This window comes from Sinocyclocheilus grahami, unplaced genomic scaffold (assembly GCF_001515645.1).
Source record: "Sinocyclocheilus grahami isolate Dianchi unplaced genomic scaffold, SAMN03320097.WGS_v1.1 scaffold25.1, whole genome shotgun sequence".
NCBI classification, from domain to species: domain Eukaryota; kingdom Metazoa; phylum Chordata; class Actinopteri; order Cypriniformes; family Cyprinidae; genus Sinocyclocheilus; species Sinocyclocheilus grahami.
The window spans coordinates 5,149,587-5,177,519 of record NW_015505204.1 but is presented as its reverse complement, the minus strand read 5'-3'; the positions used below and the strand labels follow the sequence as shown (position 1 = coordinate 5,177,519).

The 27,933-nt window shown below is 35.7% G+C and overlaps 4 protein-coding genes across 7 annotated transcripts in view; 3 read left to right on the top strand and 1 right to left on the bottom strand.

Moving 5' to 3' along the window:
• Nucleotides 1-3,523, top strand: part of LOC107564761 (lanC-like protein 1) — a 9,719-nt gene extending 6,196 nt beyond the window's left edge. The window contains exons 8-11 of the mRNA XM_016249917.1: nucleotides 1,893-2,069; nucleotides 2,274-2,346; nucleotides 2,704-2,782; nucleotides 2,872-3,523. Coding sequence (XP_016105403.1) covers nucleotides 1,893-2,069; nucleotides 2,274-2,346; nucleotides 2,704-2,780 — 327 coding nt within the window. The 3' untranslated portion in view covers nucleotides 2,781-2,782; nucleotides 2,872-3,523. The remainder of the gene's footprint in view (nucleotides 1-1,892; nucleotides 2,070-2,273; nucleotides 2,347-2,703; nucleotides 2,783-2,871) is intronic.
• Nucleotides 3,524-7,649: 4,126 nt separating this feature from the next.
• mylz3 (myosin, light polypeptide 3, skeletal muscle) lies at nucleotides 7,650-11,102 on the top strand. The gene is made up of 6 exons (XM_016249927.1): nucleotides 7,650-7,750; nucleotides 8,129-8,159; nucleotides 9,164-9,307; nucleotides 9,409-9,579; nucleotides 10,457-10,534; nucleotides 10,735-11,102. The coding sequence occupies exons 1-6, from the start codon at nucleotides 7,748-7,750 to the stop codon at nucleotides 10,761-10,763; spliced, it is 456 nt and encodes a 151-aa protein (XP_016105413.1). The 5' UTR covers nucleotides 7,650-7,747; the 3' UTR covers nucleotides 10,764-11,102.
• Nucleotides 11,103-12,865: 1,763 nt separating this feature from the next.
• On the top strand, nucleotides 12,866-16,202 carry LOC107564735 (PEST proteolytic signal-containing nuclear protein-like). Of its 4 annotated transcripts, none has more exons than XM_016249890.1 (6): nucleotides 12,866-13,000; nucleotides 13,761-13,787; nucleotides 13,859-14,064; nucleotides 14,288-14,362; nucleotides 15,567-15,622; nucleotides 15,728-16,202. In XM_016249890.1, the coding sequence occupies exons 1-6, from the start codon at nucleotides 12,955-12,957 to the stop codon at nucleotides 15,834-15,836; spliced, it is 519 nt and encodes a 172-aa protein (XP_016105376.1). In that variant the 5' UTR covers nucleotides 12,866-12,954; the 3' UTR covers nucleotides 15,837-16,202. The 4 variants fall into 4 exon arrangements, with proteins under 4 accessions (XP_016105376.1, XP_016105370.1, XP_016105391.1 ...); XM_016249884.1 differs by having other exon boundaries at nucleotides 13,856-14,064; XM_016249905.1 differs by lacking the exon at nucleotides 13,761-13,787 and having other exon boundaries at nucleotides 12,870-13,000.
• Nucleotides 16,203-17,241: 1,039 nt separating this feature from the next.
• Nucleotides 17,242-22,157, bottom strand: LOC107565622 (interferon-induced GTP-binding protein MxA-like). Its single transcript, XM_016250889.1, has 12 exons — nucleotides 21,896-22,157; nucleotides 21,283-21,420; nucleotides 21,050-21,204; nucleotides 20,809-20,947; nucleotides 20,196-20,394; nucleotides 19,983-20,061; nucleotides 19,779-19,901; nucleotides 19,539-19,680; nucleotides 19,116-19,274; nucleotides 18,682-18,758; nucleotides 17,556-17,819; nucleotides 17,242-17,466 (listed from the first exon to the last, which is right to left on the bottom strand). The coding sequence occupies exons 1-12, from the start codon at nucleotides 22,092-22,094 to the stop codon at nucleotides 17,242-17,244; spliced, it is 1,899 nt and encodes a 632-aa protein (XP_016106375.1). The 5' UTR covers nucleotides 22,095-22,157.
• Nucleotides 22,158-27,933: the final 5,776 nt, after the last annotated feature.

The window sequence follows — 27,933 nt, the reverse complement described above, 5'->3', positions numbered from 1 at the left end:
CCCCCTCAAGTCATCCTAAGTGTATATGACTTTCTTCTTTCAGACGAATCCAGTCAGAGTTATATAAAAAAATTGTCTTTGATCTTTCAAGCTGTTTCATGGCACTCAGCGGGTGTTGCAGTGTTTCATTCCAAAATAAGTTAAATAAAAAGCACCCATCCATAAAAAAAAGAGCTTGCGCTCACTGTTGTACACGGAAGCAGTTCCGGGCAGATGATATATTTATACCACTTCATATAGTTATTAAATTTCACACGAAGCGTGCCGTTTTTCTCCAAAAATTACCATGATTACAAATGTGACATTGAATTCATGAAACAATAAGTTCATTAAGAGACCTATGTTTTAGACGCCATATTGCTTGTTTTTGCTCTAGTCTGAGTCTGAGCAACATGACGGTGTTTCGTTCTTGAATGAATCAGCCGTTTAAATGATTCGGTTCAATCGCAATGACTCACTTATTAACAGTGATTTGCTGCCACGGTTTTAATTTCAAATTTTGGCTTTTTCTTTTTTCTTTTTCATGTAAATTACCACGATTACAAATGTGACATTGAATACATCTAAATGCCACTTCAGATGCAGCTTCTGTGTTGATTTAAGTTGCTTGGTAACAAATGTCTTATTATTCTAATTCCCTGATTATATGTAAGAATTTGACTCAAAAGATAATGGACACTTTAAGAAAAAATGGCTTTATAAAGGTAAAAATGCCCATAAAATGCAAAAATCTGTTAAAACTTATTGGAAAAGATGAATTTCTATCAGTATGAACTGACCACCACACAGAATATTAAGAATATTAAAAACATTAGGAGTGAGCTGTCTTCGGCAGTCCTTAAGGTACCAGCACAATAACACACTCATCAAAATATCATCTAATTATCGTTATCGATAAAATCCCATAAAATATCGAGATATAATTTTTTGTCAATATCGCACATCCCTACTTCTAAGTGACCGTTGTTTTGTTTTGATCTCTCCCCTGCACTTCCGTGTGCGTCACTTCTGAGCGGTGCATGCGCAAAGCTGACCTCAGAGGTCATTCCCCCGGAACTGCTTCTGCTTACAACAGTGAGCGCAAGCTACATTAAAGTGATTATTACGTTTTGAATATGGATATTTTTCTTACAAAAACGCGTCGATTCGCTACAAAAGGCCTTTGTTCACCCCCCCAGAGCCGTGTGAGACACTTTTATTTTTTTATTTTATTTTTTTTTTTTAATGGATGGGCGCATTTTAATTAAGTGCTTTTGGACGGATGCATGTAACACCCGCTGAGTGGCATTAAACAGCTTGAAATATCAAAGACAATTTTTAATATAACTCCGACTGGATTCATCTGAAAGAAGGAAGTCATGTACACCTAGGATGACTTGAGGGTGAGTAATTTATGGGCTAATTTTCATTTTTGGGTGAATTAAGCCAGTATTCAGTGTCTCTGAATTAGTGTTATTTTTTTATAATTGAGATACAAATTTTTATCTGGGGTTTTTTTTTGTCTTTTTTTTTCAGTTTTAGTTGCCTTAGTAAATCAAGGTAAACTAAATGAAAATGAGAAATGTTGCCTTGGCAACTAGCTGAAATAAAATAATTACTATATATATATATATATATATATAATTTCAGTTAACATTGTGTGTGTTTTTATGGTTTTAGAATTAGTCAACTATTATAACCCTTCACTGAATTAAAAAATGTCCTATTATTATCATGTTATTTGTATATGTTATTTATTTTCTTTATTTGTTATTTTTTTGTTTAGTTTTTTTAACGAGCAGAAACTCTTCTTTTTAGCTCTTGGTATTACAGTGCCATCAAGTGTGAGTAAACAACATTACACACGAGCAGACATGCAGAAGCCTCAAGAAAACATAACATTTCCTCTCCAGGTGTTTGGTGTGAGGCAGTATCTGGAGGACGCGCTGCACTGTGGGGAGGTGATCTGGCAGAGGGGTTTGCTGAAGAAAGGCTACGGCCTCTGTCATGGAGCTGCTGGAAACGCATATGGCTTCCTGGCCCTGTACAAGATCACCCAGGATCCCAAACACCTCTACAGAGCCTGCATGGTGAGTCTAACCCCTCTCAACCTTACAATATATGTTGTGTTCTATAGAGGGTCTTTTATACACACAGTGGGTACGGAAAGTATTCAGACCCCCTTAAATTTTTCACTCTTTGTTATATTGCAGCCATTTGCTAAAATCATTTAAGTTAATTTTTTTCCTCATTAATGTACACACAGCACATACTTTTTGTCTTCTCATCTACAGTTTGCAGACTGGTGCATGAATTATGGAAAACATGGCTGCCGGACTCCAGATACACCGTTGTCACTGTTTGAAGGTAGAGTAAATGTTACACATGCATATGTACACCACCGTTTAAAAGTTTGGTGTCAGTCTTTTTTTTAATGTTCATGCAAGAAGCCTCTTAAGCTCACCAAGGCTGCATTTATTTGATCGAAAATACAGTAAAAACAGTAATATTGGGTAATATTCTTACAATTTTCAAGAACTGTTTTCTGTTTTTATATATATTATAAATGTAATTAATTCCTGTGATGGTGAAGCTGTCAGCATCATTACTCCAGTGCTAAGTGTCACATGATCATTCAGAAATCGTTCTAATTTGCTGATTTGCTGCTCAAGAAACACTATATTACTATACCTCCGTGTTTGTCATATTTTCTCATGCATGAAGGGATGGCAGGCACAATTTATTTCCTGGCTGACTTGCTGCAACCAACTAGAGCCAAGTTCCCTGCTTTTGAGGTGTAAAGGTAACTACACCTCTACTTTTGAATGTTTAACTGTCCAGACATTATTATGCAAATAAAACCCTTGTTAACGTCAAATTTCCTCGTTCCAGACTGTTCCAGACGACTGAGCCTTTACGCTTAAGCTTCCTCGAGCCAGAAGAACTCGTCCTCTAATGGTGGAATAGTACTGTCTCACTCTGCATGTGCGTCTGTATGCCGCTGATCTGTCACAATTCACACTAAGTCTTTTGAGAGGTGCTGTACATGTGGAGAACAGTATGTAGGAGATATTATTTTCCCATTAATGGAAAGTGGATGGGAATCTAGGCTAACTGTATAGATTAAGGGAAGCTGCTGTTACGTTACGTGTTTGTTTGTATCATTTTAATTAATATGACTCATTAAAGATAAACTATTTCAATGTATTTGTGAGGATATATTCTGACATGACAGCAAGGTAAATTTAACATCTTTTTGAATTAAGTAGAGTTAATTAATTACACAAGAACTACAGCTTTAAGGTAGCACTAAAAATACAGTGTTGATATGCTTTCTGTAAGAGTAATGCTTTGCCTTCTGTATTAGTAATGTATTTTTCCCTTTTTTCTCTCTTGATAATAATAGTAGTCATATCAGAGGATGTGCTGCCAAAATGATTTTTTTATTTTTTTTGGTAGTGGAACAATCTTTTAGCATTTTCATTTGTCTTTCATCATCATTTGTACATTTTCATTTGCACAACAATAAAAATAAGAAAAACAGGATGTTATATCTGATAGGTGGTCTGTTTACATTCTCTTATCACATTAATTAACAATGTCAAGTTTTCTGGAGGTGACTACCACACCTTTCTTCCTCTAGATGGAGCTATAAATCTCTGATTGAATATGATTTGGTACTTTGGGAAGTTGTGATCTATTCATTTAGCTATACTTTCTATAACTGCATGTGAGCCTTGTTTTATTTCAAACTGAGCAATGAAAGGAGGTCAGATCCACAGACCAAAATATAGACTAGCATAATTCGGTTCTCAATCTAGAGGTCCTTGTTTATTATGTATACATTATGACATAATGAATAATAAGAGTTAAGCTTTCAATTTTCTATATGAAGTAGTTTTGTTTTTAAGAAAAAAAAAATCTTATTTTTATTCAGCAAAGATTAGTTCAATCAAAATTAACAGTAAAAACATATTGTTTGTTACAGGGGGAAAAAAATTCATTTTAAAATAAATGCTGCTCTGTTCTATTAATCAAAACATTCTATTAGTAAAAAAAAAAATCCTTAATGTGTATTCCACAAAAATAAGCTGCGCACGGATCTCTTCTGATTTCTGAAGGATCGTGTGACTCTGAAAACTGGAGTAATGGCTGCTGAATATTTACCTTTGCTATCACAGGAATAAATACAATTTAAAAATAGAAAACGGTTCTTTTAAATTGCAATACTATTTCACATTAATCAATGTTTTAATGTATGTTTGATCAAAGAAATGCAGCCTTGGTGAGCTTAAGAGACATCTTTCAAAAGCAATTTACTGAGCCCAAACCTTTGAGAAGCTGCGTATGACAAGCAAAAACCCTTCAACACATTCAAAGAAAGTATTTCTAAGCCCCCATTTACTTTTATCAATTCTGTATCACTGACATCACAAAATAAAAAAGTCAAGGAGGAAATAAAACGCTGCTCACAAATGGGGCATCCCACTAGAGTGATGCAGAATTGCCTCATTTGTTTGTTTCAATTGATTAAAAGGATCGCTTTGCCAATTTTCAAGAATTGTTCAGCCTTAAAACATTGGTTTTAAACTTTGTATTTTCCATGTTGGACCTTCATGTCCAATCATCAGCTTTTGTGCATACAACTCGAGCTTAATAAATCAAAAAGAGTATATTTTAATTTTAATGTTAATTTCTCAATTACGTTTTCACTAAAATTGCTAAAAATGTGAAAATATATTGGAGTTAAAAATGCAACTTAGAAGCATTTTCACAAGTGCTCTCTGTCTTTTGGAACCCACTATATATTTCACATGTAAAGATGAGTGAGTTAAAGAGTCATTTACTCTCACTTGATACCCTCATGCAAATCCAAATAAGGCTCATACTTTCTCAAGGGCTGATGGACAATGCTTGGCCTTTACAACAGCTTTTTTTAAATGCTGGTCTCTTCGGTGTTGCTTCTAGCTGATCTGAGATCAGTCTCGCTGTATGTGGGGTGTTATTGCACTGGCAGTCCCAGAGATCTGAGGGACTGATCCCATGACAGAAGAGAGCAGTGTAACCTGAGCAGCTGCTTTATGATCTGGAGTTTGCTCACTCGGTTGGAATTGGGGGTGTAAAGGGCTAAGACTTGCCAACCACCCTTGAGGTGCTACTGACCTTCTCAGAGAAACTCTACACCTCCTAAAAGAACGGCTAAATATAGAGCTCTTGTGCCCAGGGACAAGGTCTTCAGCTCCATGGCTTCTGCAGCATTCAGATGGAAGAGTCAAGGTCTCAGGGCAGGACTGGAATGTCTCTGCGTTGGCTGCTAGTTTGTAGTAACACATGTACTTGACTGAAGGACAGATAATACAAAAAAAAAATCCTGCACTATTATGATATGGGCCAGATTGCAAAAATGATTGTGAGTGTTGTTCAAAATTTTAAGGTTATTAAGATTTATTCATTTATTTATTTCAATTAACACTTTTATTCAGGAACGGCACATTAAATTGATCAAAAGTGATGGTAAAGACTTTTATGTTGTTACAATGGGGAAGTCGTGGCCTAATGTTAGAGAGTCGGACCCGTAACCCATAGGTGGGGGGAGTGAAACAGCGCTCTCTCCCACCTTCAATACCACGACTGAGGTGCCCTTGAGCAAGGCACTGAACCCCCAACTGCTCCCCGGACGCCGCAGCAAAAAGGCGGCCCACTGCTCCGGGTGTGTGTTCACGGTGTGTGTGTGTGTTCACTGCTGTGTGTGTGCGCGCACTTTGGATGGGTTAAATGCAGAGCACTAATTCCAAGTATGGGTCACCATACATGTCACGTCACTTTCACTTTTCACTTTTCATTTTTCAAAAAGTTCTATTTCAAATTAATGCTGTTGTTTTGAAAGAAGTGTTATTTTTTCAAAGTATCCTAATAAACAAAAATCTCATGGTTTCCACAAAATATTGATAATTGATAATAAGAAATGTTTCTTGGGCAGCAAATGAGCGTGAATGATTTCTAAAGGATCATGTGACACTGAAGACTGGAGTAGTGATGCGGAAAATTCAGCTTTGCATTACATAAATAAATGACATTTTAAAATGTATTAAAATAGAAAACAGGTGTTTTAAATTCTAATAATATTTTACAATATTACTGATTAATTGTTGTATTTTGATTAAATAAATGCAGCCTTACAAGACTTCTTAAAAATAAATAAATTAATAAAAATCTTTGTATGTCCTTTTGAACATTATGCATGTTTTTGAACAAAATATTCCAACTTTTATTTTAATTCTACTCTTTTTTTCTGCTCTTTGCTCTTACCACTTTTTAAAAAGTGTTTTATTGTTAATGGTGTTTTCAAAAAGTTTGGGCCAAGGCAGCCTCATCAATTGCCTCATCAATGCCTTGTGTTGCATAAGATGGTGTGTGGATAATGATTCATTTATTTAGCTGTTCATTTATATAACTAAATGTAGTCCATGTACAGCCCAAATTATGCACAACACATCTTCTAAAACCATATGATCGCTCTGTAGTGTGTTATGTGTCTTCGGAGGAAACATTGCAGCATAAGCACAGCATATCACATGTGAAAGTATAGAATGAAATAAAGATGAGGATGAGGATGAGGATTAGCAAAAATGTTAAGGAGCTTGTCACAAGAAAGACTGTAATGCATGCACTGTGGTGCTACAATCCCGGCTGAAAAGTGTTGACAACATAACTCTAATGAAAAACACAGAGCAACACTGTAATGACTGATCTGCTAACTGCACTGGTTAGTTGTAGCTGTTTCACCAGGACATTTCCATAGTGAGTAGCACTATTTGTAATGTGTTATTTAACCCTCATGTTGTGTTCTGGTCACTTTGACCCAGAGAGGATTTTCTTTTCCTGAAAATGCTAGTTAATGTTATTTGTCACTGGCCTAAAAGTTACTGATTTGCCCACACAAGGTATAACAACTTTCCAAAAAAGAGTGAATTTTTGTACCTTTTGAGGATTTTCCCCACCTTTTTACACTTGTGGTGTTTCCAGTAAAAAATGATCGACTTACAAAAAAATCTCTCATTATTATTCTATATTATTGGATTCAATCTTTTTGTTAACTTGTTTCCTTTCAATTAGATAGGCCTCACTGATCTGAGCGCATGCACTTCATTAGTCTACAGCCGATCAGTTTCAAAAAGTAAAGAAAAAAATTGCATTTTATTAAGCCTTGTTTTAATAAAAACACTATTTTTAACATGGACAATGTCATATATTTTGAGAAAGAAATGCGGCCAAAATGCAAATGCATTCATGCTGTGAAAATAAGCTTTAAGGACTGTTTTCCCCAGCTTCCCATCTAGCCATAAGTGGCCGAGACTTCCATATGCAAGTTAAAAATATCAACATTTTAATCAAAAGCCTTCCTGAGATGTTGTGTCGGCATAACATGATTTACATTCAATCATCCCTGACTAAGGATAAAAAATATTCAGAAATTATGTAAATAAAGACACAATACATCAAATGAAAGTGCTGATCGAAGCCAAGGGGTCTTGGAGCAGCCTGGAGCATAGTCTAAAAATACAGCCGCGCAAGTACATTGGATAAAGCAGCAGCATTCCTTCCAGCTTGACCTAAGAAAGTTAAAGAAGTTCCACGGCATCGCAGGATCCGCCCAGTGACATCATTAGCATGGCATAAATAAGAAGGAGCTGCTCGTTGGCTCAGGACCACTTTCCTAGGACTTCTTGACTTCTGCCCCTCCGCTCCTGCACCCCAAAACTCCATCATGGTGTGTACTTGGATTACTCTTGCTAGTTTATTGTACCTTTTTCATGTTCGTCTGGCTCAAAAACTGACAATAAGCCCACTCAAATGAAGTAGGACACCTTTCTTCGGTTCTCAAATTAACTTTGGTGGGGCAAGACACAGCGGTGTCATATAAAGAACCCCAGTTTGTTTGTCACTGTTAAAGAGAAAATCATGCAGCTGGTTTGTTCCCCTGCTGGATATATGTGCACTTTCCAAGCTGTTGTTTTGCTCATGTCCAAAAAAGGGCTTATGTTACCTACTGTGTTTTAAAATAATTCCTTACATCAGACTATAGTGTGTGTTGTGAGATGTTGGCAGGTTTGCCAGTGGGATTGATCCATTGTTGTCTTTCTGGCAGGCTGGAGAATTCTCTGCTGACCAGATTGAGGGTGAGTCTTCGCACATCAGAGTTTATTATGATTTGGAAATGGTTGTATGACTATAGTACTTATTATTACCAATGTAATGTGGATGTTGGAAATGATCAGAAGGGAGGCTAGCCTCCCCTATGAGGGTTCTTTTCTCAACACTCCTCAGTGCTGGAAGTGAATACGATGGTGATTGGCTAATTTTTTTTACCAACGGAGGCACGAGAGCTCCGCGCTCCCCCGGTCTCCCCCTACCCTTCTCTATCATTAGCGGTTGTAATTACATCAGCAGATTCGGCACATTTGTGATAGAAAATCAGCGCTTTCACGTTATGGTATTACAACTGTGAAATTACAAACAAAAAATATACATTCTGAGACATGAACTGAAATTAATTGTGAATTTTATTAACATTAAATCGTCCTCCTCCCATTTTCACCTCATAATTATGGGGAGGCTGTGCCTCCCCTGCCTCCCCCAACGAGCCGCCACTGCTGTCAGCATTGTTGTATTTGACTTGGGTCAGTCGTAAAGCACCGTAACCATGTATGGCAAAGGCTACTTTCTCTGAGGGTATCGCCTGTCACGTCACGCATTAAGTGCCACCTTCGTGCACAGCTGCTGGAGAACAGAAGTCATAGGATGCTATTTTTCTGTCAGCAGATCACTTTCAACTTGGTCTCCCTCACGGCCCATGGAAATGCAGTTGCTACGCTCTTTTTAAATTGGCTTCCTTTCTCCTCTGCTGCATGTACAGTTGGCAAAGGAGAGATGTGGAAGAGGAGGCACTGCTAAGATACTAAGTTTCCTCGACTTTACCTAATTTTAAAGTAATGATGTCCCTAAACTGTTGTAAAATAATAAAATAAAAATAAAATTTGTAATTCATTTTTGTCTGGTGCTATATTGTGAGATAAATTGCTGTTTTATGCATTTCTATTTTGTACATTAGTTCAAATGATGACATTATGATCCACCCTTAAAATCTACTTCCAGATAACCTTCTGTTGTCCTTCTGTTACAGACTTCAAAGAAGCCTTTGGTCTCTTCGACAGAGTTGGTGACAGCAAGGTTGCCTACAACCAGGTTGCTGACATCATGCGTGCCCTGGGACAGAACCCCACCAACAAGGACGTGAAGAAAATCCTGGGTGACCCATCTGCTGATGGTAAGATATTTATTTTATATTAAAAAGGAACAGGCGTAATTCTAAATGCTTTACAAACCCTTACTGATTTGTGATGTATATGTGGAACTATATGCACACAGATATGGCCAACAAAAGACTTGACTTTGATGGTTTCCTGGCAATGCTGAAGACCGTTGACGCCATCCAGAAGGGTACCTATGATGACTACGTTGAGGGTCTGCGCGTCTTTGACAAAGAGGGCAACGGCACAGTGATGGGCGCTGAGCTGCGCATTGTGCTCTCAACATTGGGTGAGTGAAGATGAAATTATTATGTAGTTCACACCATGCATGGGAAAGTAAATTGCATAATATACTCTGCTTACAAAACAAATGATTATATCTTGGCACAGTGATCAAATGGTAATATCATAGTATTGTGATTTACTATTTTTTTTAAAGAAGTCACTTATGCTCAAAAAGGCTGCTTTTATCTAATTAAAAATACAATTTAAATGATGAAATATTTGTATATATTTAAATTTTTTATGTAATTATATTGATTCATTATGTATTTTAAAATGTAATTTATTGCTGTGATGTAAATCTGAAATATCAGCATTGTTACTCCAGTCTATAGCATCACATGATTCTTCAAAAATCATTCTAATATGCTGATTTCTTATTATTATCAGTGTTGAAAACAGTTGTGCTGCTTAATATTTTTGTGGAAACCATGATGCATTTTTCAGGATTGTTTGATTCAAGTTCAGTGAGTTCAAAAGAACAGCATTTATTTGAAAATCTTTTGTAACATTATCTGTCTATCTATGAAATGAATGTGTCCTTGCTAAATAAAATGATTGATTTCTTTAAAAAATAGTATGGCACTACCATGATACATGGCCAAAATATATTTGTAATTTATAAAATACATAATGCATTTATTTATTTATTTAAATAAATTATTGATTGATTATAGTTATGAATGATGAATATATGATTTTTATTAACAATACTGAATTATAACCATATTTATATATGATTATCACCATATTTATATAGATAGGTACTCTGGCATGACCATGGTGCATGTCCAAAATAGCATATAGTACTGCAGTACTTTTTATTAAGCAAAAAGTATTGGAAATAAATTATTCCTAACCAATACATTTCATGGCACCAACAGGTGAGAAGATGTCCGAGCCCGAGATCGAGTCTCTCATGCAGGGACAGGAGGATGAGAACGGCAGTGTCCACTATGAGGGTATGCTCCGATTGAACCCTTCTAGCTTCTTTTAGGACACATTGCATAACAGTGACTTATCGGCACTAATTAAAATGATATAATAAGCTCACCTGTCACTGAATCATCCCGTCCATTATTTTTAGCAGCCACCTCAGGCCTTGTATGGCGAGCCAGTAGGGATGATCATTCCTTATGCGTGTCTGCTTCTCCTCTTACAGCTTTTGTCAAGCACGTCCTGTCCTTATAAGAGGCTGTCCGCTGAGAGAGTGGGGAAGAAGGCTGAACTATATCTGCAGACCCCATGGTGTCAGGACATCCATTCTGTTTTGAAGACCAATCAATAAAAAGGACTATGGGATGTCACTTCTAAACCATTCAGTTTTTTCCCCTTTATTTGTTTTCTACCCTCTCGCCCACTTTTTTTTTTTGGAAGTTACATCATCCTTTCATGAAGTTGACCCTCCTCGCCTTCTTGTTCTGCCCTGGGCGGCCGTCCACAGTCGGATGGATACCGGGGAAGAAAGAAAAGGCCACTCATGAAGTGAGGGTTGGTTTCTTCTTTCTCCACCCATCCAGGGTTACAACAGCACCGCTAGCTGTGTGTTAAAGGCACGTGACATTGCTGTGGCCAGGCTGCCAGTTTCCCCATCCCAATTTTCACACAGTCATTTCACAATAAATGTTTTCCAAAAGTACACAGAGTTGTTCTTTTGTACACTAATGAATTTGGTCGTAACATGAAACACAAAAGTATCTGGTAAGATACTACATAAGAGACAACTATATGGGTGATGCAAGCTTAAAGGGGTCAAATGATGCTGCTAAAAAGAACATTATTTTGTGTATTTGGTGTAATGAAATGTGTTTATGCGGTTTAAAGTTTAAAAAACACATTAGTTTCCACATACTGTACATTATTGTTTCTCCTCTATGCCCCGCCTTTTTGAAATGCGTAGATTTTTACAAAGCTCATCGGTCTGAAAAAGCGAGATGTGCTGTGATTGGCCAGCTATCCTAATGGCGGCAGCGGCAACAATACTACTGCGAGAATAAAAGTTACGCCTTCTTTCTTTGCGTGAACATTTGGGTGGCTTTATGCAAATCTTCCCACATAGTGAGGTAGATATGTGGGGGCGTGTTCGAACGAGCCGTTTTAGGTAGGTGTGGTTAACTCTTATAAAGAATTTATAAAGAATATCTCTTTGGATTTGAGACTTTAGTCTTTGCAAATTTACAGATCTTCTTTATGCACCAAGAGCTTATAACACTCCAAAGAGAAAGGAAAAAATGAAATCGCATCATATGACCCCTTTAAAATCAGCTTACATCATTTGCAGGACAAAAGTCCAAAAATAAACATAAAATGCTGATACATGTGTATCTTTAAAATGATTGTGCTTACCTTATGTTGGAGGTCAAATATGCTGATAAGTTGTGTAAGGAAATGTACAGCAACACATTAATATTTTTTATAAATGAATACAGCTGGACATTAATATATAGAGAATCTGAGTTGCATATGCAGTTAATTTCAGCATTTATTAATGCATTATTAAAGTCAAAAGTTCATATTTAATACATGAACTAGCAAAAAGTTGTATTTGTGTTAACTAATGTTAAGAAAAATGAATAAATAATTACAAGAAACAAGAAAATAAACAAATGTTGCTCAGTGTGAGTTGATTTAGGTTAGTGCATAAACTGATGCTAATTAATGGGATCTCATTGTAAAGTGTAACCAAAATGTTGATTATTTAAATGGAATTTAATTATGTTCAAACTATGTGCAAACACTTTTCACCGAAACAATATGAAATACTGTATGCTCCATTTACAAAAAAAATTAATAACTTAATTAATCATTTAAAAATAAATACAAATAATAAATGGGGGAAAAATGAATAGGCCCATAATAAATAAATACAAACATGAAAAACATTGAGTAAAAATTATTTAAAAACATTGACATATTTCTTCCTTTGTTTTCAATGTTGTTTTCAATCTGTCTTTATTGTGTCAACATTTTATTAACCACTTAAAAATTAAAAAAGCAGGATAGATAGATAGATAGATAGATAGATAGATAGATAGATAGATAGATAGATAGATAGATAGATAGATAGATAGATAGATAGATAGATAGATAGATAGATTTTTTTTTTGCTTTCATCCAACCTATCGCCCATATTTCAGTTTTTTTAACCTAAAACCTTTACTTTGGGGGGTTGTGTCATCTAGCCAATGTAGACAAGTAGTGACAAGCCTAATTATTTAGGGTCGTTTACTCAGTCTGTACGCTAGATAGCGTTATTTCTCCTCCCGTCGAATGGTGTTCGTAAGCAGAAGAACAGGAAGAGATAGGTTGTTGTTTTTTTGCGCTGCTGCAGAGGTATTTTGTCCTATCCGGTAGCCGTACCCGCTGAAAACAGATTCTTACGATGGCGAGTGCGAAGTGCTGCAGCGAAGGCCCTTCTAAAGAAGGAGGTGAAATTGACAAAACTGTTTTTGTTTTACAGTTAATTTGCAATTGAAAGTCTTCGAGAATAACTGTAATGCTTGTATTTGTGAATGTAGGTTTAAAGTAAAGCTAGCCATACATTTGGACTTTCTAGCTAACTAAGTTTAGCAAGCTAGCTACGTTAGCCGGTAACGAGCTGTTTTTTTTTCTCAGTTCAGTGTTTTCTATGTAGATGCGTAATATTTAACACTAATGTTGGATTTAAAATAACAAGACTAAATGTATAGGTTTGTTGCATATTATAAGTTCAACAAACGTTTACTTGGTAAAGCTTTGATCTATAAACTAATATATAAACGTACCATAGCACCACTAATATACATATTAGTCATTTTTGGAAGTGCATTGGTGTACCATGCAAATAATATGGCACATGAATTAAGTACCAGGCTATATATCAAATTACCGTTTTAAATGCTATCATTGTGGTTTATTTGGAAATACCTACATTCCCTTACAATAATACTGTTAAAAGTACTATGGTATAGTGAATCTACCATGGTGTACCATGTAAATTAAATAGGTGTTATGGTGATAATTCAGAATCATGGTAAAGTACTATGGTATTACCATCTGATACCATGGTACTGCCATATTAATGTGTGTAATTATAGACAGTGGCTTTATTGATGTGTCAGTTAAGGGCTATTTAAAGACAGTTAGTGCTAATCAAATGAATCAAACTAATCAATTAGATTTTAAGCTCAACAGCGTCTCTCTGAGCAGGTCCTCCTGGCATCCCTCGTCTTTCAGGTAACTGTAGCTCACCTTTGGTCTCCAAGCCAACAGTCGCTCACCTTGGTAAGTTGTTTCGCCTCCAGCAGGACCGGAAGAGAAGGGAGACAGTGTGAAAACTAAGACTGTCTCTTCCAGCACGGCATCAGGAGACAGTCTGCGAAAGCGGTCTGCTGATGAGTTTGGTCTCGAAGATGAGTCTAAAAGCAAGCCAGCACCATCTAAAATATCTAAACTGGGGTTTAGCATGACTGCGAAGAAGCCTACACCAATCACTATCAAGCTGGGAGCAAGTGTATGTATTTTATTATATAGCCTATGTGTGTGTGTGTGTGTGTGTGTGTATATATTTAGATATATAGATACAATGTTATTTGGCTTATGTGTGTGTATATATATTTTTATACACTTGGTGTATATATACTACTGATCTCTTTTAAAATAACTAAAAATAATGCTTGTTTGAGAGTTTTTAATTTTGAACATTTAAAAATAGCATTTTATTGCTTCTCTTTTAGAAACCTAAAGAACCCACACCTGCCTTACCTGCCAAGAAAGCTGGACTTGCATCTGTTTTTAATGAGGATGATGATGTAAGTATCGTTCTCTAATTTATTAATTTAATATTAATGTTGTCCTTGTGATATTTACCATATTGTAGTAATATATAATTCAATATAAGTGTTGTCAAAAGGACTTACTTCGGTACCAGTCGGTACTGAAATTTTAAAAACGTTGATTTTAAGAATTGGCTTAACAGCGCTCAAATTTTAGCTGAAATGGATGTTTTTAAAATTTCAGTACAGACTGGTACTGAAGTCGGTACTTTTGACAAAACGACCCTATATGCTAAAAGATCAGGGCCCGTATTCAAAAAACATTTTATCTTACCACTAAGAGTTCTCCTAAATAGCAGTAAAAGTTTTTAGCTAAGAGTTTTCTCTTAAAACCTATTCACAAAGCTGCTGAGACAAACATTTACTAAGGAATAGAGAGAAGTCTGAAGCTAAGAGTAAGGCCGGGGTTGACCTCGTTGCTATGGATGATGTCAGTATGCTTACTAACTATGCACACAGTGATTGGCTGATAGTCTCTGTTAGAGATTTATTCATAGAAATATTTTAGAGTAAAGATAAAGGTTTAAAAATTAAAATGTTGCCACATTTAAATAAAGACTTTAAAATGCAGGTTAAGTGTCACTAATTAAGCAAGTATATGTTCAGGTAATTGTCAGCCTCTTACATGTATGCTTCTCATAATTAGTTAATATGCATATAAACAGCCTTTTAATAAACAGAGTAGAATAATCATGGCTGATAGTAAGACATGCAAACGTAAAAGAAAACCAAACTGGAGGCAAGAACAGCTGTTACTTCTTGCCCAACTGGTTAATGAAAACAAAGACATAATCAAAGGAAAATTTGGAGTTGGTATAACCTTTAAAACCGAAGGCAATACCTTTTATAAAAGCTCATTATCGTCAAATATTTCTAAAATGTTTATGCTCTGAGGCAGATTGCTGGCAACAGCCATTTTAGGAATAGTTTGGGGTTTGGTCTTACTTAGGAGTCCTCTTCCCTACTCCTAATGTTACACAGATTTAGGAGCTAATTTTAGAGCTAAAATGCTTTGTCAAATACTTTTAGAGCAAAAATTTAGGAGTACTAAATTTAGGACTGACACACCCATTATTTTAAAGATTTTCTCCTAAATCGGTGAGTTACAAGCTACTTTTAGCCTTACGATGTTTTGTGAATACGGGCCCAGTTTCCTAACCTTTTTTATTTTACATTTCAGAGTGAGCCTGAAGAAATGCCCCCCGAGGCAAAGATGAGAATGAAGAATATTGGCAGGTTGGATTTATACATTTTTAAAACTTTCAATGTTAGATTTCATTGTAAGTTAAAGTACTTTACAGCACTGTTTACTACATCTTCATGTGTTATTTTGATTTTCAGAGAAACACCCACATCTGCTGGACCCAATTCCTTTAACAAAGGAAAGCAGGGATTCTCAGACCATCAGAAACTTTGGGAGAGGAAGCTTAAAACCCAGGCAGATCAGTAGTGTCTGGCTGCTTTCTAGATTGCTTTTTGGCACCGAAATATTTGCCCTTTTTGTCTCTTTGTTTGATGAACAATGTACAAATGTATTTATGTAATGAATGTTTACGCTATAAAGCATCTTTTTATTATAGCTACTTTGATTTTTTTTTTTTAACCACATAGTTAAATAATGCCTTCCTGTGTAAGATGCAAACCACAACAGAGCAAATTAGAATACTCTTTCTCGCTGTACAATATGGTTTGTTCCACACCGACCTCTGTTATCATTCTCTTATAGTTTAATTGTTCTCCAGAGAAGGAATGTAGTGGCCCAATCGTTTAGGATTGTTTCATCAAGACATTGTAGTTTATAAAGTCATTAATAAATGAAAGATGTGGTATCACTTTGAAGAGCTTTTTTTAAATGTTGTAATCAGTGTGATAGACAGTTAAACAACATGAAGGTAAGTAAATTACATAATTTTATAAGTCACTATGTGAAGGATGTAGTGACAGATCTTTTTTTTCTGTATTGTACATCCAAGTGAATTATTTAATTGTTGAGCAGAAATAATGTAGAGCGGGTTTGGTACAATCCAGGTAACTGATTGGACAGATTTGAGCTTGCAGATGATTGTAACAAAGGGACGGGTTTAAGACTAAATGGACTAATGGTTGAAGAGGTTCGGCAAATGTCACCTGAAGAAAGTCTGTCATTTCAACATGCATTTAGACTATATATTGGGAAAGACAGAATTTCATGCCATCTTGAAAGCGAAGTGAAGGTTGTTGTTTTTTTGGTAACCTCAGTTTCAGAAAGATGGCAAGATCAGTTATAAGACATGCAAAGAAAATTACTAGTATTTAATCATATTTTTTTATTAATGCAGAGACTACAATAACTTTATACTGTTCCTGAAACTTTGGTCAACAATTGCATTAAACTTCACTCATGATAGTTATTATTATTATGGATTTCTGTCATACCATTAATTACAACGTTAAATCAACATTTGTTGAAAAACGAGTTTTGCTACATCACTGATATTATAAAAAGATACTACAATGTATTGCTTAAGACCCAAAACTAGTACAAGTAGCTTTTTCAGCACAGCTTGGCTTTTTTGAGGACAGTGACCTGAAACTCCAGTTATTAAAATAGACAAAGGAAATTACTTGTATTTAATGGAAGAATATAGTATTTAAAAGAATATCTGTTGCAGTATTCCTGTTTAAAAATGTATCAATTGATAGACTACAAGAACCTTATTTCTGAAACTTTGGTAATAGTTTTGTGAAAATTAAATCACATTAAACTTCACTTAATCCATTATTATTATGAAATTGAGGTGCCATGAAGGTTTATATATATATATAAGTTTTGACACTTCACTTAGATACTCTAAGATACAACAATGTCCAGAATTCTAAAAGCTAACCAAAAGGCTGCGTGCCTTCATCAGACGTTTCTGGCGTTTCAGTAAGTTCTCCCGCCTTTGGCCAATATCAGAGTCTTCTTTAAGCAGGTTGTCTATGCCATCTTTATCTTGCAGTAACTGCAGCATGTTCCTTTGCAACTCCAAAGCTGCTTCCTGGAGCAACAGATAGCGGACCACCATTGGGATCTGGTCAGCTAGACGCTTGCTTGCAATCTAGTGAGGTAGATAAGACAATGTCTCAGATATACATTTAAATTCGAGCTACCTCTGACAAAACTAAAAGCTTTAGTTAGCACACTTACCATGTAATAGGACTCGAGGTGCAACCTCATCTCACTCAAAGTGGCATGATTACCTGTGCCAACGGCTACACTCACAATACTACTCTTTTTAGGTTTAAATGCAAGCTTTTCATTTTCTGCCTTTTCCAGCTTGTCCTTTGCATGTTTCAGGCTCTGGCTGTATGTGCCATCTTGACTGTAAATAATGAGCTCCATCTTGAATTGGGTCCTCAGCATGGATTCTGCCAGGCATTCTTTATCCTGCTTGATGGCTTCGATCTTAGTCTAAGGAAGTATATAAAAGATTTGTAATTGTAAGCTCTAGTGAGAATTTCTTTACATTTGTATTATGATTCAATGGCATTATTGAACATTGAAAAGTAATGTGACTTTTATCATTTAGAGCATTTATAAAGGCTCATAAAATGATTGTTTAACCACTTGAAATTTGAGTACTGCCAGGAACCAGAAGCAGCTCCTGACTAAATGAAGGTGGGGAAAATTACGTGTCCTAGCACTAGCTTATGGTGCTTATAAATGTAGTATTCATTGCATTTGACTGTTGATTTAGAATGTTACGAGTTGTAAAATAATTTTAGAGAGGAGAAAAGGTCATTTTGACTCTCGGAACGAATGTAAAACATAGAAGTATACTAGCTGTTCACATGAGCATGTTTGAAATAAAGGAGTAATTATACTATAGTAGTCATTTCTCCACACATCGATCTGTCCTCTGTTAAAGAAGACTGAATGTGATCTCAATCCGACTTACCGGTACTAGTTACTGAACTAATGCAGACTGATATACTGTACACATTGATGAAGTTGACTGATATTGTTTTGGTCCAGAGTTAGGTTTAATTAATGTAAAAAGACTCAAATCTACCCCTACAGCTCTCATTTATGGTACACTGCATTTCTATTTAGCACCATAGATTTATATTGGAAAAATATGGGTCACTGTTGAGATGGGAGGGCAGCAGCACCCTTTCGTATGATCAAGAAACTAAAATGTAGTCTAGAAACTGCTTAACACTTTTACAAGTTAATTTATTACTGATTCAGTTTATATAGAGCTCTGCTTTCTAATGCCCCACCTGGCCCAACTGATGAGCCGCGGATGCAAGAAACATTGCCATAAACCTACCTTTGCAATTTTCAGAAGATTGGGGAACCCAATGAAACTGCACTGGGCCAGCTGGATGGACTTCCTTCTAACCACATCTGTAAATGCAAACAGAATGTTCATTCATTCATTTTTGTCATGAAAAACTGCACTAATGACTAAAGCTACCTTTATCTGAAGCAATTCACAATGCCTTTAATAAAAGAAAAATCCACATGGAGCAACCTTGGGTTACATGCCTTAAGAACAGAATGTTGAGTTCATGGGTCATCTTACAAGGTGTTCTTTGATATTCAATATTTAGTGATTTTGATTTTTGAAGTTTCGACAACATTTAGTCATGTACTGAGTATAATCAAGTAGAACAGTACAGTCAGAATAGCTTTACAACATGCACTGTAGCAATACTTAAAAATGCATGAAAGTATTTATTTAAAATACCATACAACACAAACCAGAGACAGTCTTCAGTGTCTTCAATGCAGGTTTCTCCAACAGCTTGATCTGTTCCTGAACAAGCCCCTCAAAGGTCTTGTAATTGATGAATCCTGGAAGCTCTCTTCCTCGATACTTGGTTTCATAGTTATCCACTTCTTTCTCAATCCAGTTGTTGACTGCAAAGGGGTTTTTGAATACAGAAAACTACATTCAATTGAACAGCCGAATAGCTGAGTTCAGCTTCTTAAAATGTGTTTTGGTGAAATTAAGCAACTTGGATTACGTTAGAAATTTTGTTTGGTAATTAATTGTTTGCTACTCTGCTAAAAGGGGATGCTTCTGATGTTAAAATGTTAAACCCTTTAAGCAAAATCGTAACATAGCGCACTGGCCAAAAGCAGCAGTACAATCAGAGGATACCAAGTAAATTCCTCACTCACAGGAAACTCCTGAAAGATACAAGACATCATTCCATTCTGCAAATTCATCCCGAAGTTCTGGAAAAACGAGTAGATCTGAAGCACATTTAACTTCCTCCCCAGTGGTCAGGTTGAACATATCATGAGTGAAAGCTGTAACTTTCTAAATGTAGTGAGGAGATACGAAAGATTTCAATTACTTTTTACTGAAATATTCATACTTCGATATAGTAGCGGTGTAGATTTCATGGTTGTGCTCACATCAATGAGAAAGCTCAGTCTTTCTGCAGGGTCTGATGGGGGTCCATTGCCATATGCCTCCAGTTCCTTCTGTGTTTCAGCAAGTTTTGTCTCGATTTGTTCTTCTAAACGAGGCAGGGATTTCTACATAACATATTATCAATATGAGCTTATTATGAGTCAAAAAATGCTGTAGTTCACTTTTGTTAGAAAGAACAGATTCACCTGAATGTGATGAACCAACTCAATTGTTAGTTTCTCAGCCAATTTGGGAATAGTGGCAAAACCTTCGTCATAAAGTTTGCTGAGGAAAAAAATGCCATAAATACATAATGTAAGCTATTTTTAGAGTTAGATTAACTAAACCCCAAATAACAAGTACTAATCTGCGTGTGCAACATGTGGGCATACTACAGGTGATTTACAAAAGCAAAGCACCTAAAATTAGGATGATCTTTGAAGAAGGCATCTTCTGCTGCTGTGGCCTCATGGAGAGTGACTTGATCTATAATCTCTTTTTGTCCTCTGCACCTTACAATCATGTAGCCTTTAGTAAGGTGAATGACCTCATTGTGCACAATATCTACAACTGTCTCTTCAGTGCCCTTATCCACCAGATCCGGCTTTGTTAAGATGCCTGTAGATAGACAAATGATCAGAATATGCATGGCAACCTGTGGTTTTACTGACTCTGTTTGATGTATCCACCTTATTTTTAATGTAAGAGTGGACGTGGCCATTGCTAACTTGACTATGCCAGATTTAGAGTGTCATTTTCATACAGATACCTGTGCATGTACAAAAACAGTCAATTATGCTGCTTGATATTGCAAACTTGTATTTATTATCATATTTTATTTCATTATCATAATCATAGGACACACTTATTTGTAGTGGAAATAGTTTTACCTTTTATGGCACTTTGTTATTCTTCTAGTTATTCACCTATAGCAGCTGGTTAGACGGAAGTCTTGTACATTCAAAGAAAATAGCTTACTTCTGCATTCCAAAATAAGGTGGATAGCATTGAAATGCAATCAGGAATGCACACCTAATGTTCTTTCACCCTCAGGATCCTCCTTCTGAGCCATCTGTAATGCTTCTGTGGTTGCGATGTCAACATTGCATGGCACCACAACCAGGTTAATTGTTTCTTGCTTTGTAACAAACGTCCTGATCAGTCTCTTTATCTAGAAGAAATGCATTTGATTTATGTATCAGTATCTCACTCACAAAGGTCTTTTTTAAAATAAAATGTTGTATGAAGAATATAGTAAGCATAAAGAGTTTACCTGATCTCCAATATTCTCAGGTTGCCCCTTGACTGCCACTCGTGCGATGCCAGGGAGGTCAATGAGAGTGAGGTCAGGAACATTGGCAGAGGTGATCTGCAGACTGATAAGTTCATCACTAATACCAACACCTTTTCCAGCGATCTCATCCTGGGCTACAAATTAGATATAAGACTTCAATTATATATACTCTTTTGTAAGATCTCCAGATGCATTCTAAGCATTCTCTTTACCTTCACAAATCATTTTGTCCACTTCTGCTGGGTCATGAATATCTTTCTCTTTTTTATTGTAGCTGATTCTTCCATGCCATTTGTCTTCATCTTTAGTTCTTATCATCTTGAGCTCAAGAGGGCATCTTGTAACAATTCCTATACAAAACATGAAAGGGTGCAGACATTGTTTCACCATGCTGTTCTTTGAAGTACCTTACAGTACCATTTATCCTGCTAAAAAAAAAACACAGAAACCATCACAGAAATTCTACTGGTTTCTACAATACCATTACAATCCATCAACTATTAAGCATTAAAACCATTAAAAATTGTTACCTGTTTTGGAACATATTCCATTAGGATTGAGTAGTTTTAACAAGCCACCAATAGAAGGCGACAAGAGACCCACAGGGACCACTACAGTTTTCATTAAAACCAGTAAAACCATTACAAATTCCGTGATGGTTCCTATTGTTTTTTTCAACAGGATAAACTCCAAGGGTAATAATTCAGTATCATGGTATAGACTCTGTCATGGTACATCCACAGCATTGGCTGAAATGTCTGTATTACGTAAAAGTAATATAATTTATGTTTTATATATATTTATTTTATCATGTGTTGTCCTTACCACTACCCCTGGGTAACGCTACTCCAGACAGCGCCTCGAGAACTGAACTCTTTCCTGAGCTTTGGTCTCCAATGACGGCAATGGCAGGCAGTGCCAGGTCCTTTTCGACTCCCAGAGAGCGTAAATTGTCGATAGTGTCGATGCAAGGACGTATTTTTTCCTCATATTGCTGACTGAACGCGTAACTCATTTTCTCCATCTGTAAATAACATCGAAATATCAAAATAACAGAAATCCTTCTTTCCACAACACGACAAAGTGTCAGACGATGTGCACTCGTTTTGAACTAGTTTCAGAGTGATGATGTTTCTTGTAAGGTGTACGTTGGTAAGTTTCATTTCCTAGATAGTACAATAGTTTCGTTTCTCTCATGGATGGTTTCATCGTTCAATAAATGGTAAAACAAAAGAAAATCATATTGTAAGGTTTATTGTACGGTATAGACAAAGTGCGTGGTAAAATAAAGGCTTAATTGGTTTGCGTTATCCTTCTACATAGACTACAGATGAACACATAGCTATCATATATGAGACCCCTGGACCACAAAACCAGTAATAAGAATAATTTTGTTGAAATTGAGAGTTATACATCATCTGAAAGCTGAATAAATTCCTTTCCATTGATGTATGGTTTGTTAGGATGGGACAATAAGATACAACCATTTGAAAATCTGGAATCGGAGGTTGCAAAAAGAAAATGGAGAAAAGTTGCTTTTGTGGTCCAAATGAATTTCTTAGTGTGTTAGTTTATTTTGACCCATACAATCAGTGTTGGGGAAAGTTACTTTTAAAAGTAATGCATTACAATATTGCGTTACTCCATAAAAAAAGTAACTAATTGCGTTACTTTTTATGGAAAGTAACATTTTAAATCTGGAAAGGGCTTGCTTGTTTGTTTTTAAAATAAAAAAGTTCTATTTTTGGCACATATAAAAGCCTTTTCACACCAAAAGTGAAATGAATAAGCCTCAGGCTGAAGGAAAAGTAAATTTACGTCCGTACAGTAGAATGCAGAAGAAGACATTTCAACACACTTCAGCAATAAAAAGACACGCAAATGTTTGTCTAGAGTAATTTTTGCTTATTAGTATGGTTGAACTGGATCATCGAAGGTCAGAAGCAAAGACATTGGTTAATAGAATGGGATTAAATACATAAAGCATATTTGTGTTGTTTAACATTTAATTATTGCAGGTTTGCGTCATATTCTGAGTTGCATTATTTTTATTCGTTTTGAGGAATACTGAATCTGTGTTTTTTTTGTTGGTTTTTTTGTGAGTGAGATGAATTAATGCATATTCATATTTATTTTAGAACTACAGTAACATCTGATTTCTCTCAACATGGGGACAGGAGAGCTGTCAATCAATAAATTGGGGGGGGGGAGTAACTTGGGTTACTTATTTGAAAAAGTAACTCAGATATTCTCTTGTGAATTAAAAAGTAATGCGTTACTTTACTAGTTACTTGAAAAAAGTAATCTGATTACGTAACTCGCGTTACTTGTAATGCGTTACCCTCAACACTGTATACAGTGTAGGCTATTGTTGGCTATTGCTACAACCCGTGCGACTTATAACTCCAGGTTTTGTGCTCCAGGGTCACATATTTTCTTTTAGCAAATTTGTATAACGGGCAGAAATCCAAAACGTTGTACTCGACCCAAACAGATGGATTTGTATAAACAAATGAAGAAACAAATGCTACAAGTTTATCTGGGCCTTATGAATATTAATTTTCTTTAATATCTGAAATATCCTCTAGAGGGGGGTGTGTATCTGTAATCAGATATGTGAACAGCGCAGCACTGTCTGTCTAGCACAGCGGTGGGCAAACTTGGCCCTTCCAGGCCACTTTCCTTCAGAGTTTAGCTCCAACCCTAATTAAACACACCTGAACCAGTTAATTCAAGAATACTAGAAGGCTACAGGCAGGTAAGTCATATCAGGGTTGGATCAAATCTCTGCAGGAAAGTGGGCTGGAAGGGCCAAGTTTGCCCATCACTGGTCTAGCAGGTCCTCTGACCATGACCATTCAAACACCAGGAATAAGTGATTTGAGTTTAAGTTTGAACTCATATATGCTGTATTAGGTATGTATCATAACCTAAGAAAAAGCATTTAAAAGTTAAACCAATTCATCCTAGAACAGCTGAAATTAATTCCCTTTTAGCTCACTCTTGGTAAATGCAAATTCTTTCATTCTACAGGTCATCACATCATTTTTAGCACTGTAAACTGGTGTGAAAGGACAGGAATTCTTCTGTCAATATATTGTGCACTGCATAGTTTCAAACTATGAAGTTTTCATAAATTGTTACAGAAAAAATTATAGCAGTTGTTTACGCTGTTTGTTTGCCAAAACTGCTTCAAAGAAGTGTTTTAATTCATTTCGTGCTTTCATTTGGACCATTTTACTTCCCAAAACCAGCAAGGCAAAAGTTCAAAGTAATGCACCGAGCTCAGCTCAATGCCTTTGAGAACTGTTAGTATCACCGGCTGTTTGACCAGTGTTTATTGACCAGAACATATTTTCAGGGACATTGAAAGATGTTGTAAATATTGTTATAAATGAGCTTTTAAAATATTTATTCTGTGTCAGATATTTCCCATTACATCTAGAGTGTTGAAGAAGATTTATCATGACCGTATTTGATCGTGTGACTTTTAACATTAGCTGGTTCTCAAAGCACATCCCAGCCTCAATATTAGGCCTTGCATGCTGCACTGTGGTTGTATGCGTCTTGAAAGTCAGGAGCTGAAACAAGCCATCCTTTTTTTTTTTTTTTTTTTAATTCATGCATTCCCTGGGAATCGAACTGATGACCTTGGCATTAGTAGCACCATTTTCCACAGTTTGATCTAGTAGGTTCATGCACTTTTGTGATGTTTTTGAACAAATGTTAAAAACTATGGTGCATAGCCAATAAAATTATAAACTGTTGTGCATTGCCCTTATCTGTTATTTGCAGGACACTCCTGCAATTTTAACAGCTACTTATCATCTGTCGTTCTTATTCAGTATTTTTAGACTCTTCAATCAGGAAAAGTGCTTGATTAGTCAGAATGAGAGCTAATATAAACATCACAATAATCCGTGAGTAATCCACAAGACTCCAGTCCATCAGTTAACATCTTGTAAAGTAAAAAAAGCTGTGTTAAGAAACAAATCCAACAAGGCATTTACATTTAAATCATTACTTATTTCCAAAAAAATTCTATAATCTATAATAACACTTAATAAATGTCCATCTCCTGTTGTCCTTCCACATCAAAATCTACCAACATATTTGTTTAAAACGGTTTTGAACAGTTTTTGCCTGAAAACCGTGCTTCATCTGTGCATATTTCTCACCTAATTCAGAGAAATAAAAAACATTTTGATGGATTTGTTTATTGAGAACATGCAGCTCTTTGCTTCACAAGATGTTAATTGATGGACTAGAGTCATGTGAAATAATTGTGATGTTTTTATCAGCTGTTTGTACTCTCATTCTGACGGCACCTATTCACTACAGAGGACCCATTAGTGAGAGATAATTCACAAGTATTTTTTTTTAGCTCTTTTGAGTATGAACTGATTTTTTTTCTTAAAGTCTTAAGTGTAAAGTTTGCAATGCCAGACTTTCTGTTCACAGATGTTATTTTTGACACACTCTGAACCATATGTGCTCGAGTAACCTACAATGTCCAGTCTGTTATGACTTGAATCTTTCCCATGCAAATAAAACGCACACACATACACGCATCTTCCCCTCATTGAGACATGCTTCCTTCCTTTTCCCAGATGCTTTTGTATGGAGAGCCACCCAGTTATTTAAAAAGTCCACTAGGCACTTGTTTAGAGAGCCTGAGATTAAAAATAACAAAAAACAGGCCTAGAGTTCAGCATGCTAGCGTCACATGTCATATGCTGTATGTTTGAGCATTTGCACAAAAATCGGGAGAGAGAAAAAAAAAAGAAATACCAGGAATTAAAAACTGCTCGCAAAGACATTTCCAATGTCTAGTTCAAAGTTATTATCTAAAAAGGTCAAATCAACTTTGACAATGGAAAGAAGACTAGTCTAAGCATATGGCCCTCCTCAAGGGACATTTTTATCATCAAGCATGTCAGAGCTTAATCAGAGCTGAATTTGACATACACCAGGAGTGTTGTTTTTTCTTCGTTGTTTTCCTTTCTTTTACCACAACCCAAAAGAAATACATAATGACATTACTTTTATAACCTTTGTCACTACCAACAACATATTTAAGAAATAGCATAAATTGTGTCTTTCTTTATGCTTGATACAAGTTCAGCTTTTAAAAACAACAGGCTACATAATCCTGCCTGTGCATGTTTCCATTTCCGTTATTGCTTTAGCTTTGTTCTACTTGCTTTTAGTGCTAACTAACTAAAGTTAATGCATGATAATGGTAATGCATCCTTTCCAACAATTTATCATAAGAATAAACACTGCTACAGTTCATTGTAGCATATCATACTTCTTTAGATTGTTGTCGCCCACCACACACTGAGTGAAGGTCCCTCAGTTGCCTGGCATCATAGATGCTGGCAGGCTGAAAATGGGAGGCATGACATAGTCCAAGAAGCATGAAACTGTCTCACCCACGCGCTCCTGCCTGATGTAGCCCACGGAGACCATGTTCTCCTTCATATTGAGACTTGTAGCTACCTCTAAGCTGAAACGTCTTCCTCTATTTGTGCCTTCGTTTGATCACTTTGTCAAAATCTCACCACTTTTGGCTTAGTGATGTCTGTGCGTCTGGACAGGCGGTATTTTTATGCATTTGTTAACCACAAGCTGTTATTTCTTTTTATTAGAACATGAAACACCTCATTCGTTGGCTTCGTTATGTGTGCGCAGGACAATTTTTTTCGTGATTTATGCGTTGAATTTGCAAAGCCATGCATTAAAAGAATTCTCTCCTGATTAATCACTGTTATACTGTCATAAGTCATTTGCAATAACAACTGCCAGTTTGCTTATGTTGCTGTCTGTGCTGTAATATAGAATGGTCTCATATTGCATGCCAAAGAACAGATGTGTTCCCCTTTGCTGAAAACGTTATACAACGACGTCTTTCAAATGATGTCTGAAAGAGTCACTGCAAATGTTGACCGTCTTTTAAGAAATGATTTGTTATAAACTTCCAAATGTCTCTGGAAAAATTACCTTTTGTATTTTGTAAGCGATTCATAATTAAACTTGAGTATGGTACTTGATTATATTTTTGGAACGTTTTTCAAATAACCGTGCTTTAACCTTAATGAAAATTGAATGCAAATGTAACTTTTAGGGTCTATAGAATGTATATTGCGCTCTAATTAGTTGACCTTACTGAGAAAAAGCCATACAGACCAAATGCCTTTATAAACATACTTGGTTAAAATAAAGTAGACTTAAAATCTTTTCTTGTAAAGCACTTCTGTAATCAAATTTACCTAATCTGCTTTTCTAAGGAAAACTTAACTTTTTTAAATGAGCTCTTTTGTTTTGCAAGAATGATTTTATCAAAAGTGACATATATATATATATATATATATATTTTTCCCCCCTCAAATAAATGTTATTTTGAATTTTCTATTCATCAAAGTTTAAAAAAATATATAATGTATCATGGTTTTCACAAAAATATTAAACAGAACAACTGTTTTCAACATTGATAATAATAAGAAATGTTTCTTAAGCAGCAAATCAGCATATTAGAATGATTTCTGAAGGATCATGTGACACTGAAGACTGGAGTAATGATGCTAAAAATTCAGCTTTGAATCACAGGAATAAAATACATTTTAAAATATATTAAAATAGAAAGCAGTTATTCGAAATTGTAATAATATTTCACAATATTACTGATCTTATTGGATTTTTGCACTAAAACATTTAAGGATTTTTTTGAAACCAAAGAAGTTGAGGAATGTTGAAATTGCAGTTTGATTCCCAATCTTTTTAAACATTTTAAGTAAAGTTTAATTTGGATAACTGTTGGTTGTTTTTAATTAGTAATTAGAATTTAAACTTGTAAAAACAGA